The sequence below is a fragment of the Podarcis raffonei genome, chromosome 4, assembly GCF_027172205.1.
Source record: "Podarcis raffonei isolate rPodRaf1 chromosome 4, rPodRaf1.pri, whole genome shotgun sequence".
Classification (NCBI taxonomy): Eukaryota; Metazoa; Chordata; class Lepidosauria; order Squamata; family Lacertidae; genus Podarcis; species Podarcis raffonei.
Window position 1 is genome coordinate 14,001,506 of NC_070605.1, and position 13,792 is coordinate 14,015,297.

Sequence of the window (13,792 nt, forward strand, 5' to 3'; positions counted from 1 at the left end):
TCATGGAACTAGAGGGGCGTGGGTGGAGCTGTGGGCTAAACCACAGAGCCTAGGATTTGCCAATCAGAAGGTCAGCGGTTCGAATCCCCACAACGGGGTGAGCTCCCGTTGCTCAGTCCCTGCTCCTGCCAACCTAGCAGTTCGAAAGCACGTCAAAGTGCAAGTAGATAAATAGGTACTGCTCTGGCGGGAAGGTAAACGGCGTTTCCATGCACTGCTCTGGTTCACCAGAAGTGACTTAGTCATGTTGGCCACATGACCCGGAAGCTGTACGCCGGCTCCCTCGGCCAATAGCGCCGATGAGCGCCGCAATCCCAGTCGGCCACGACTGGACCTAATGGTCAGGGGTCCCTTTACTTTTACCTTTATTCATGGAACTAGCTGAACAACAAAGAAAGCTTTCATACTGAGAAAGACATTGGACCACTTAGCTCACTATGGCCTACACAGACTGGCAGCAGCTCTCTCATACCGGGGTCTCTCCCAGCCCGAACTGGAGACACCAGGGATTGAACCAGCGACCTTCCACTTGCAAAGCAGATGCTCTGAGCTACAGCCCTTCCCCAGCTGTTTTATGCAGAGTCACCACATCACATAACTGACCCAGACTAGTACTGATAGCTCTGACTGACAGCAGCTTTTTCAAGGACCTCTCACTGGTTGAAAGATTTCCACCAGGGGTGGAGAATCTGTGGCTCTCAAAATACTTTTGGTCTCCAACTTCCTTCAGCCACAGTCAGCATGGGGTGAAACGGGAGAGTGTGTACCTCTGCCAAAGCCTCATTTACCAGCTGTAGACACAGCTGCACCTGCAGATTCCAGTGAGATATCACGAAAGGCCTGCAAGATCTTGCCTCAGCAAAGAAGAAGAAGAAGAAGAAGAAGAAGAAGAAGAAGAAGAAGAAGAAGAAGAGTTTGAATTCGATATCCCTAAGGAGTCTGTGGTGTAATGCCAGTGTGGTGTAGTGGTTAAGAGCGGTGGACTCGTAATCTGGTGAACCAGGTTCGCTTCCTCGCTCCTCCACATGCAGCTGCTGGGTGACCTTGGGCTAGTCACACTTCTTTGAAGTCTCTCAGCCCCACTCACCTCACAGAGTGTTTGTTGTGGGGGAGGAAGGGAAAGGAGATTGTTAGCTGCTTTGAGACTCCTTAGGGATATCCAATTCAAACTTCTTCTTCTTCTTCTTCTTCTTCTTCTTCTTCTTCTTCTTCTTCTTCTTCTAACACAATTAGTAAAGGAAAAAGGAACCTCGCACCTTAACGTGCTCAATTGTTTCCTCTTCTCTTTTGTTGAATCGTTGGAATACTCTTGTTAGTCTTGTTTGGGAAACATTTAATAAAATTAAAATAAAATAAATCAAGTGTGTGTGTGTGTGATGGGGGGGGTGAAGAGGAAGCAATCGCACACAATATACATTACCTCCTTTTGCTGGGGATAACTCCCATCTCTTCGCTGTCTCCCTCCAGCATCACTCGTCTCGCCTGCCACCATTCGTCATCAGATGCGTTGATAACGTGCAGGATGTCCCCATACTTGAAGCTGAGTCCTTGGCTGGGGAGGCCACTGTCCTTGCTTTTGTCGTAGTCAAACATGGCTCTGGCAGGGGAAGAGAAAGACACAAACAGGAGCTGATTATATTGATCATGACAGCTCTTAACCAGCCACCTCCTCCTTTATTCAGTGACCTTACTTTAATTGCATTTTTAAGCCGGCAACTTTCAGGGGAGATTCGTCTTAAGCTGTCGGAGGGGAGAGCTACATTTCCGCCCCATCTGGGAAAGCTGTGTGCATGCACGAGAAAGACCTTTAAAAAACAGCAGCATCTGCATGTAAAGGAAGCTCTGCTTTTCGTTACTCAATGACATCTTCAGATCTCTCATAACACGCGCACATACACGTATATACGGAGTTGATATTGTTCTTCTTAAAGTTATGATATTAGAGGAATGTCCTCCCTCTCTTTCATAATGCTAGAACTCAATACGATACAATATCTTTATTGTCATTGTCCCATACAGAACAACAAAACTGAAAAATCTACATAAGACATTCAAAAACCAACAACCCTGCTATCCCAACCTGGTTAGCCCCCTAAAAACTCTGATACCCCATTTTTAAATACAATATATTCCCATAGAGACTCCTTACACTGCGTATAAAACCAAAATCACATTTGGGTAGAAGCTGTTTCTCAGGCGGCTAGTCCTTGTCTTTATAACCCTGTACCTTCTTCCAGAAGGCAGAAGCTGAAAGAGATCATTTCTGGGGTGCGCACTATCCTGCGCTATCTCTGCAGCTTTCTTATGGCACCTCGATTTTTCTTATGGAATCGCCTTGATTTGCCTTGTAACTTGGGGCACACATATACCTAGCTGATGCATACAGACCCTCCAAGTGCCCCTATTTCCCAGGGACATCCCTGATTTAGAGAAGCCAGCCCAGTTTCTGATTGGATCCCAGAATGCCCCACTTTCCCTTAGGATGTCCCTATTTTCATTGGATAAATGTTGGAGGGTATGGAGTTTTCCAACCCTCGAACCATCTGAAGGCAATCCTGTACAGAGAAGTTTTTAAATGCTAAATGTTTCATTATTTTATTATATATGTTGGAAGCTGCCCAGAGTGGCTGGGGCAACCCAATAAGATGTGTGGGGTATAAATAGCAAAATTATCATTATGGAATGGGATGTTTCTATTTTCATCAGAGAAATCTTGGTGGTTATATAGCCCAGTCATATGGGTTGCTTGGCTTTTTCCCATCCAGTTGCCTGTTCAATGGGGTCTGATTATTCTGTCTGTCTGTCTGTCTGTCTGTCTGTCTGTCTGTCTGTCTCTCTCTCTCTCTCTCTCACACACACACAGCACAAAGTGTAGCACAGCTCTGAAGGTTTGCAACATGGAAAGATGGCTCCCAGAAGGTTTGTGTTCATGTGTGTGGGTTGGTGCCTTCGTCTCTCCTCATCAGAATGAAAGGCCTGAATGTCTTTGCAGCAGAGCAATTTTTATGCAAACAATTATGCAAAATTAATCACCCCGTCCGTTGTCATCCAGTCACACAGAGCTCTTGTGGCATCATTAAGGGCAGAGAAAAAACACAGCGGGCTACTCAGCGCTAATGAAACCAGCGTTTGCAAAATGGTCATTATCGCAGCCATTGCTGCTTTGTGGCTTATGGCATTTGTAAGAGAAAATAATTTTTAAAGCCGCGGGAGCATCCATCTAGGATCAAATTAGGCAAGGAAGGAAAAAGCTGTTCTTGGGGTGTCTTTTCAGAGCAAAGCTATGCTTCTGAATTCTGCCTTTTTTAAAGAGAGAGAGAGAGAGAGAGAGAGAGAAAGAAAGGAAGGAGTGTTACATGGCCCAGCTGAGTGGCCCAGCCTATGCCATTCAGTATGCCATGATAACAAAAAAGGGTTTAAAGAAAAACATTTAAGGAATTGTTAAATCAGCATTAGTTGAGAGTTCTTCATGTTTATATATGCTTTGGACAAGGCATAGGCAAACTCAGCCTTCCAGATGTATTGGGACTACAACTCCTATCATCCCTAGCTAACAGGACCAGTGGTCAGGGATGATGGGAATTGTAGTCCCAAAACATCTGGAGGGCTGAGTTTGCCTATGCCTGCGTGGGACTGTTTATCTTAATCCCCTAGCTCCAAAATGGAAGAGCAGTCTGTAGCTTACTGGGCTTCCAGAAATCTGACGGTACCATCCAGAGAATCTGGAAGACATGGTGAAGGGACACAGCTCAGTGGTAGAGGATCTGTTTTGCATGTAGAAGATCCCAGCTTCAGTTCCCAGCATCTTCAGAGGTAGGGCTGGAAAGACCAGTATCTAAAACTCGGGAGCATCACTGCCCGTCAGTGTAGACATTACTGAACAGCCTTTTGTTGCTAAGGAAGGTGTTCTGGACCCCTGATAATTTTAGTTGCTCTTTTCAGGACTGTCTCTCTATTAAGAGACATTGATCCACCAAGTCAATAGGAGGACATAGGACCGTAGAAAATAGCAAGTTGTGTTCTGGAAGTGGCTTTTCATATAAGTTTCTCCCCCAGGCTGACCAGAGATTGAACCTGGGATTATTTGTAAAAGCATGTGCTCTACCATGAAGTTACATCCCTTCCCTAAATTAACAGGTCATCTAGAAGCAACCTGTTAATGCAGGAGGGGCCTTGAACATCTAGACCAGGCTTCCTCAAACTCAGCCCTCCAGATGTTTTGAGACTACAATTCCCAACATTCCTGACCACTGGTCCTGCTAATAATAATAATAATAATAATAATAATAATAATAATAATAATTTATTATTTATATCCTGCCCATCTGGCTGGGTTTCCCCAGCCACTCTGGGTGGCTTCCAACAGAATATTAAAATACAATAACCTATTAAACATTAAAAGCTTCCCTAAACATGGCTGCCTTCATATGAAAAGTCTGGTAGTTGTTTTATTTCTTTGACATCTGGTGGGAGGGCGTTCCACAGGGTGGGCGCCACTACCAAGAAGGCCCTTTGCCTGGTTCCCTGTAACTTGGCTTCTCGCAGCGAGGGAACTGCCAGAAGGCCCTCGGCGCTGGACCTCAGTGTCCGGGTAGAACGATGGGGCTGGAGACGCTCCTTCAGGTATACTGGACCGAGGCCGTTTAGGGCTTTAAAGGTCAGCACCAACACTTTGAATTGTGCTCAGAAACGTAGTGGGAGCCAGTGTAGGTCATTCAAGACCGATGTTATATGGTCTCGGCAGCCGCTCCCAGTCACCAGTCTAGCTGCCGCATTCTGGATTAGTTGTAGTTTCTGGGTCACCTTCAAAGGTAGCCCCACATAGAGCACATTGCAGTAGTCCAAGCGGGAGATAACTAGAGCATGCACCACCCTGGCGAGGCAGTCTGCAGGCAGGTAGTGTCTCAGCCTGCATTCCAGATGGAGCTGATAAACAGCTGCTAGCCAGGGCTCATGGGAGTTGTAGGCTAAAAACATCTGGAGGGCTGAGTTTTGAGGAAGCCTGATCTAGACAGCCCTTCTTGGAGATGCCAGGAATCAAACCTGTGGCCTTTCACATTCAAAAGTGGGTGGTGTCAGAGCAATAAGTGGGTGGAGTTTGCTGCACTACAGGGTTGCATTGATCTCTCTGGGTGTCTGTCAGTATCTCTGCTTCCTCATCCTTCTCTTTGACACTCCATCTCTGCGGGTCTCTTGGGCAAATTTCCCCACCCCAGATGTGCAAAGTATTCCAATGATTGCTGCACCATAGACTTACACAAGGGCATTTCAGACCTGGCTGTTTTTTTATTTTATATCACACTCAGTCAGAACTGAGCACCGTACGCCAAACGAGGTCTCTCAGTCACACTCAGCAAAGGCTTCATTTCGCCATGATTGGCTTTACGACTGATGAACACGGATGGCAACATCTGGCGCTGACTTTTGCACATTGGTTGGGGATATTATATGCACAGCTAATTAAAGGAAGATTAGAGATCCAAAGCGGGCGAACTACTGAACAAATGTTTCAAGTGACTGAAAGGTTCTGTTGCCATCATGAGTGGTAAAGACTGATTAGAGAGAAATAAAAGGTTCATTAAAGAGAAAAACGGAGGGAAGAAAAATAGCTGAAAGGATGTTACACAGGAGGAACTTCTGTGTAACTTCTGCCTGAAACATTAGAAATTCTCTAATTAGAGCATACAGGGCTAGATGGACCAATAATCTAACATGATATAAGTTCGCACGATTTATCAACAAATGAGGCCTATGAGAGATGCTAGTGGTGCCTGTTTAAAGTGGTATTTTTTTTAAGTGTTAAGGTTCCCTCTTCTTTCAAAACTATTTCATTATGTATACCCCAGAAGCTTTCTCGGGAAATTGGTATACAGGCTTGGTTAAATGAATATATGAATCACTTCCCACAAGAAAAAGCTCACAACCATTTCCAGGAAGAATAAAATACAGTAATGAAAATACATAACCATATTAAAAGCACAGAGTAAAAAACACTTGCTCATTGGTGCTACCCAACCAACCTAGGAATTTTTTTTAAAAAAGGTTTTCTTAGTGTCAAAACCATGACAGCATGAGGTCCGGAGGGTGGCAACGTGAGAACGGGGCCTTCTCTGCAGTGGCTCCCCTTCTATGGAATGCTCTCCCCAGGGAAGTTCGCCTGGCGCCTTCATTATATACCTTTAGGAGCCAGGCAAAAATTTTCCTTTTTAAGCAGGCCTTTGGTTGATCTTATTGACATCCAACACTCTTTTAGAATGTGGCTTTTGGGGTGGGCGTTATTGGGTTATTTCTTTTGGTTTGATTTTATATTTTGTGGTCTTGCTGTGAACCGCCCTGAGACCTTTGGGTATAGGGTGGTGTATAAGTTGAATTAATGATGATGATCATGATGATGATGACGATGACGACAAGGTTGGTTCCAGGCATGTGTCCCCTATACTGAAGACAAGAACCATTGCCCTCCTTCTTACTGGTTTCAAAGAACAGCATTTCATCATGTGGCATCATTCTGCTCCTGCCCTCGGGCCATAGAGAGGCATGGAAAGAAAGAAAGGAGACTGCCAGAAGCCAGAACTATTGATACAACCAGATACAGTGGTACCTCGGGTTACAGACACTTCAGGTTACAGATGCTTCAGGTTACAGACTCAGCTAACCCAGAAATAGTACCTCGTGTTAAGAACTTTGCTTCAGGATGAGAACAGAAATTGCGCGGCGGCAGCAGGAGGCCCCATTAGCTAAAGTGGTGCTTCATGTTAAGAACAGTTTCAGGTTAAGAATGGACCTCCAGAAATAATTAACCTGAGGTACCACTGTACAAGAAAAATTCCATTGGCACTCAGCAGCTGAGTTTGCTATTAGAGGGCGTAACATGGGCATCCTTGAGTCCTGGGCTTGTATTGAAAATAGCAAACTTGTTCCATTAGTGAAAGGAACCTTCCCCCATCTCCCCCCACTCACGTGCACCCTATATTTATTAGGGTGTCCCCCCAATCCCCTGGAGCAGATTTGGAAAGTGGGATACGTGCAGGGGGGGCAGCATACTGTACACCATTTCTCTGCTGAAAATAGTGACATCCTATTCCTTACCCTCCAACATTTCTCCGATGACAATGGGGAAATCCTAACTAAAAGCTGGTCATTCCAGTGTCAAATCAAAAACTGGGATGGCTTCTGTGAATCTGGGACAGTCCCTGGAAAATAGGGACACTTGGAGGATCTCTGGGAGGAGGGGGGAAGGATTTATGCACAAGCATAAATCCTTGCACTAACAGAACGAAAGCACTGGACACTGGTTTGTATGCACAGAGCAAACAGGAAAAGGAGGCAGAAAAAGAGATACTTTTGTGCTTGCCCCTTGCTGCCAGGCATGTTAGAAATCAGTTGAGTTTGGAAATGCAATGTATAACTGCAAAAATGTATAACTTGCTGCTGAAATGGAATACTCAGGATGAGACGGTTAAATCTGTAATGATTAAATGGGCACAAGACGTTGGACATAATATCATGTTTGCTGACTGGGAACAGTTGTGGACCACCGGGATTAAATTTACGGCATGTAATGCCTTTAGAGAGAATATTATGAAAATGATATATAGGTGGTACATGACCCCAGTCAAGCTTGCAAAAATCTACCATTTGCCCGACAACAAATGTTGGAAATGTAAGGAAAATGAAGGTACATTTTTTCACCTTTGGTGGACGTGTCCCAGGATTAAGGCTTTCTGGGAAATGATATATAACGAATTGAAAAAGGTATTTAAATATACCTTCTTGAAGAAACCAGAGGCCTTTCTCTTGGGCATGGCTGGCCAAGTGGTGCCAAAGAAGGATAGAACTTTTTTTATGTATGCTACAACAGCAGCAAGAATACTCATTGCAAAGTATTGGAAGACGCAAGATCTACCCACTCTGGAAGAATGGCAGATGAAGCTGATCGACTGTATGGGACTGGCAGAATTGACGAGCAGAATCCGTGACCAGGGAGAAGAGTCGGCTGAAGAAGATTGGAAAAAATTTAAGGACTATTTACAGAAACACTGTAAAACTAAGGAAAGTTAAATGGTGTTGGATTAAAATTGAGGGGTTTCTAGCTGTAATGATATAAAGGAACATAGATGGGGAAAAAAGGGTTTGAAAAATGAGGTAATGTTACAAGCTGTAATGCTTTAAATGAAGGATTTGCTGAACAAAGAATTTTAATTGGGATATAAGGAGGAGAAGTATGAGGAGGTCTGAGAAATTCGTTATTTAAAAGTATGGTTTATGAACTTTATGTCTTTTTTAATGTTTTTGTTTGTTCTGTTTTTGTTTGTTTGTTTTAAAATTGGAAAATCTAATAAATATTCTTTTTAAAAAAAAGAGTTTGGAAATTCAAAATGTAAATCTCTACTGGAAATGAACGCCTTCCTCAGGGTCTGGCTGCAAGGTGGAGATATTAAGTAAGAACAACCCAGCAACAGCTGCTGATTGTCATCACAGTGGTTAAAAATAAGTGTATATTTAGATTCCCAGTCCTTATTTAGGAAAGGAGGGAAAGGAACGATAATCATAAAACAACATCTTCCCCAACCCCCAACATTTTGAGAGCTTAGTACTCAATGTCCATAAAAAAAGAGAAGCTTTCCATTTGATTTAGAAAAACACAAAAGACTGAAGATCTCTACATCCTACAAACATGGGCAACTTTAATCATTTATATCACAATGGCTTCCTTGTGGAAGGTCAACATTTTGGAAAAAAATAGAGACATATGTGAAATCATTAAGCATGCCAATACTTGCAACTGGCCAAAAGGGTTAACTTATATAAAATATGTGCTGAGGTCAGCTCTCATTTGGAAAGCCAGCTTCTTATCATTTATTCTGAATGTGATTGTTTGTGTCCAGAACTACATAATTTTGTAATAATAATAATAATATCATTTATACCCAACTCATCTGGTTGGGTTTCCCCAGCCACTCTGGGCGGCTCCCAACAGAATCTTAAAAACACGATAAAACATCAAACATTAAAAGCTTCCCTAAACAGGGCTGCCTTCAGATGTCTTCCAAAAGTCAGATAGTTGTTTATTTCATTGACATCTGATGGGAAGGCGTTCCACAGGGCAGGCACCACCACCGAGAAGGCCCTCTGCCTGGTGTATGCCAACTGCTTAAAATGTCAACCACCCAATATGGAGCCCCATCACTGGCATGGAAAGCCATTGTCTGGGGGAATACACAGCACTGTGATATCAGGACACCGAGCAAGCTGTCTTGCGTGTAACGGAGTAGCAAGAAGAATTTAAATGTGTGGTTGTTATTTGTGGCTACAGACAAGCTATTTAGATTGAGAGGCCATGTTTCCCCCCCATGTTTATTAAGGAACTATGGAACTAGCCATGGTCCTGAAACTCATGGCTGGAGATAAGAATGTAAGAAAATTACCATAGGAAGATAGGAAGCTGCTTTATGCTGAGATAGACTGTTGGTTCATCTAGTTCAGTACTGGCTACACTGATGGGCAGAGAATTTTTGCTAGTCCTACCTGGAGATGCCAAGGATGGAGAATGGGACGCTCTGCATACAAAACAGATGCTTCAACACTGAGCCCTGCTGGTTCAGACCAAATCCAGCATTCTGCTTATAGATTTCTAAAATATCAAGCATTTCAGAAATGCCTTTAAATAAATAAGCAAACAAGCAAACAAGCCCACCAGAAGGACATGAAAGGGACAGTCCTCTCTTGCTTTTTTCATGGCTAGTAGCCACTGATAGTCTTAGTAAAGGTACAGGGACCCCTGACCATTAAGTCCAGTTGCAGACAACTCTGGGGTTGCAGCGCTCATCTTGCTTTACTGGCCAAGGGAGCTGGCATTTGTCTGCAGACAGCTTCCAGGTCATATGGCCAGCATGGCTAAGCCACTTCTGGTGAACCAGAGCAGCACCTGGAAATACTGTTTACCTTCCCGCCAGAGCGGTACCTATTTATCTACTTGCACTTGATGTGCTTTCAAACTGCTAGGTTGGCAGGAGCTGGGACCGAACAACGGGAGCTCACCTGTCGCAGGGATTCAAACCGCCGACCTTCTGATCGGCAAGCCCTAGGCTCTGTGGTTTAGACCATAGCGCTACCCACATCCCATACTGATAATCTTATCCCTCCATAAACTTGTCTAATCCCAACCAACTTTGAAAATGCCCAACTTGGTGGCCATTGCCTCTTCTTGTGGTAGTGTATTCCACAATTCAGCAATGCATTGTGTGAAAATGCATTGTGCATCACAAATTGATGTCAGGGGCTGGAATGAGGAGGAAGGGTGGGAGCCCCCCTTCCCCTGAACCTTCTTAAAGGCACGAGGACGGTATTGATTTAGAACAGTGGTTTGCAGAGGGGCATCGTGCAGAGCGGAAAAGCTGGGAGATACTGGGTGAGGAACAGCTAGAAGAGGAAACACTAGGAGAGAGACAGCTGGCAGATTCACTGTCCTAGGATAGCATTCCTGAACCTCCTCCTTTGCCTAGAACTAGACGAACTCTAAGAGTGATAGAACAGAAAGCAAAATGGCAACAAACTCAGATTACCCGACGTAGAAGTGACGTAGATTAATGGGGATGGAGGGGTGAGCCTTTACTGGGAACAACTCTGTATTTTGAGGGAGATACGCATTCCTTTGTCTCTTGCTGTGGTTATTAAAGACACCAACTGGTAAGCTGCTATTTCCTTTTATCTCCTTATTTACTGCCACCAGGGGAGGGATATAATAATAATAATAGTAATCATCATCATCATCATCATCATCTTTATACCCCACTCATCTGGCTGGGTTTCCCCAGCCACTCTTGGCGGCTTCCAGCAAAATAATATTAAAATGCAATTCAGGGATATGATTCCCCAAAGCCTGACAGTTGTTGGGAACCATGAGTGGAGAGAGTTGCACTCAGGTTGTCCTTCAGGGCTTCCCATGGGCAGCTGGTTGGCCACTGTGAGGACTAGATGGGCTTTTGGCCTGATCCAACTAAGGCTCTTCATATATGCATGGTTTCTCTGACTGTGTGAAAGCAAGAAGCAGAACTACTTTACTGGAACACTTCAAAAGGTTCTGGGCCCACGACTCCCAATTGTTATTGCGCCACTGATGCTGTTTCAAGCTGACTAATGGATGGAGTCCATTCAGTTGAACGAGGCCTTTGCGACCAAAGCTTTTACACACCTTGTCGTATTCTGAATTAGGTTTGCTGGCCTCAGGTCTCACAGAATGAAAGATCCCCGACTTTCCCACAGAACTTTTAAGAGCGATTCAAGCACTACCAATATCCTTTTATCTCGACAAAGTTGCCAGAATTGATATGAGGAAAGTGTGGCTGGGCTGCAAATCGTCACAGTAAAGTGGATAAAATGAGGATTCAGCAACCTCTTGCACGTTTGAAGCACGCAGGTGAGTCAAATAAATAATCTTTATTCTGCCTGCCTGCCCTCCGGGGAGCCATTTGTCTTTCTAAAAGGACTTTTAGTATCTCTTATTCAGTAATTGGCAGCATTGAGCTTTATGCCTTAGAATGGAGCAGCTCATTCATACAAATAGCCAGGCATCCTCTGCCAAACAGCAGGATGCCTTCAGGATTTGAAGACACCTTTCTCATCTTTGGGGGCTGGAGGGTTTGCCATAGGAAGACCGACTTAAAACAGAACAGCCTGGGCAGCATCACTGCAGGTGGTAAGCAGTTTTCCCTGTGGCTGCAAAAGATTCTTCTTCTTCTTCAACCATTATCAGCATCAGTGAAACAGTACCACCAATATGCATTGCACAGATTCCTGCCCCAAGGAATTTATAAGTAAATAATAATAAAACAATTTACAATCCTACTCAGAGTAGACCTGCTTAAATAAATGAAGCAGGGCTAGCATTCGATACAACCCTGAAATGGATTAATTTAATGTATTTATATCTTGCCTTCCTCCATCTGTGGGACTCTAGATGGCTCACAACGTATTAAAAACATCCTTACGAAACACAAAGCAACGAAAGCAAGGTAGCACGTTTGTTAATATCCTGCCAGGCCCTGACACTTGGTCAAGATGCGCGAACTGGTGCTTCTGAATTGATGGATCGTTTGGGGCAGTCTGAGTTATAGTTAGGACTAAGGCTGCTGTTCCACATGGGGGGTCCTGACATATACCTCAATTGCCACTGGGTTGGCAGATACAATTGTCCTTCCTTGTCAATGTCAGAACTAAGGCTGCTATTCAGAGCAGGTGCCCAGACAATTTCATTCCTCCACTCCATTTACAGTACAGTCCTATTTGAGTGTCTACCCCAAAGGAGGTCCCATTAGGTTCAATGGTACTTACTGTCAGGAGCTTGTCCTATATTTGAGTAGGACCCTGATAGAGACACATGCCTGACTGGCATGTTCTCTCCCTCCTGGTCAATCATTTGGGAGCTTCATTAGCTTTCTTCTGCCCGAACATCACAGTGACCGATGCCAACAGACATTGGCACACTTAGGGATCCGCAGAGTTTGCACAGCTTGCGTAACAGACCTCAGCAACTCAGCATTTTGGCTAATCTACTTTATTTACATATAACCACACACGGAGCACTGCAACATGGCTCCCTCTCTCTCTAGCATCAGACAGCAAAGAGAAAAAGAACAAAGGACAATAGTCCCACTTCACGGAACACAGTCACACAAACATCCTGTCTCCATCACTTCCCACTCTGTGGAGTCAAAACATACACCGTCATGTGATAGACAACAATCCCATGACTGCAACCACGGAGCAGGATTTCTAACACTTACATCCAAGTAACCATAATAATAATAATTGTAATAATTTGATTATTCGTACCCTCTGCATGTGACTGGGTTGCCCCACTCTGGGCAGCTTCCAACACATATAAAAACAGGGCTGCCTTCAGATATGTAGGATTGCATCCCTAGTTTATATACCTGTCTTCTGCAACGTGGCACCCTCCAGATGTTCTGGCCTACTGTATTTATCAGCCTGAGCAAACATGGCCAGTGATGAGGGATGATGGGAGTTGTAGTCCAAAACATCTGGAAGGAACCAGGTTTGTTTATTTATTTATTGCATTTTTACCCCACCTTTTTTCTCTAAGGAGCTCTAAGTGGCTTGCTGTAATCCTCACAACAAACCCGTGTTAGGGTGTGAAACCTAAGACGCTGGCAAGTTAGCAATGTCATGTGACTTTAAGTAGTCAAGCTTGTTAAGTTGTTAAGTTGCTCAGTATATAAAGAGTGTTTGTTTTCTCTGCCTCTGGGGCATGAAGCAAAAATGTCTGAAAGCTCCGGAGGTGTTTCTGTTATCTTTCTGCAATAAACCTGTCTTTGGAAAGGCAGGCTTCCCTGTGTCGTTATTTCTTTGCTGCTGAGACTTTGAAGCTTGTACTGCAACAAGAATCTCTGCACTGGACTTAGTTAATGCTCTGCAAAGAGAACTGTTGCTGGTGGCGCAGTGGAAGCGTTTACTGGACCAGTACACAGACTCTCTTAACCCGTGAGGTAGGCTAGGTTACCCAGAGAACTTCATGGCTGGGTGGGGAATTGGGCCCTGATCTCCCCAGACCCTAGTCTGACACTCTAGCCGCTACACCAAACTTGGAGGGAGGCTGCTATAGGTTGGTCCAAGTGATGGGAGCAGCTTGGCAGCAAGAATATTATTGGCACAAAATTGGAAGCAAGAAGAATTACCGACGAAAGAAGACTGGAGGATGAAACTGATGGACTATGCAGAACTAGATAAACTAACGGGAAGAATTCGAAACCGGCGGGACCAGAGATTCACA

At 44.3% G+C, this 13,792-nt stretch overlaps 1 protein-coding gene across 28 annotated transcripts in view; it reads right to left on the minus strand.

Moving 5' to 3' along the window:
• Nucleotides 1–13,792, minus strand: part of DLG2 (discs large MAGUK scaffold protein 2) — an 891,570-nt gene that overhangs the window by 47,888 nt on the left and 829,890 nt on the right. For all 28 annotated transcript variants that reach the window (XM_053385482.1, XM_053385478.1, XM_053385484.1 and 25 more), the window contains one exon: nucleotides 1,421–1,597. In XM_053385482.1, the coding sequence (XP_053241457.1) occupies nucleotides 1,421–1,597 (177 nt within the window). The remainder of the gene's footprint in view (nucleotides 1–1,420; nucleotides 1,598–13,792) is intronic.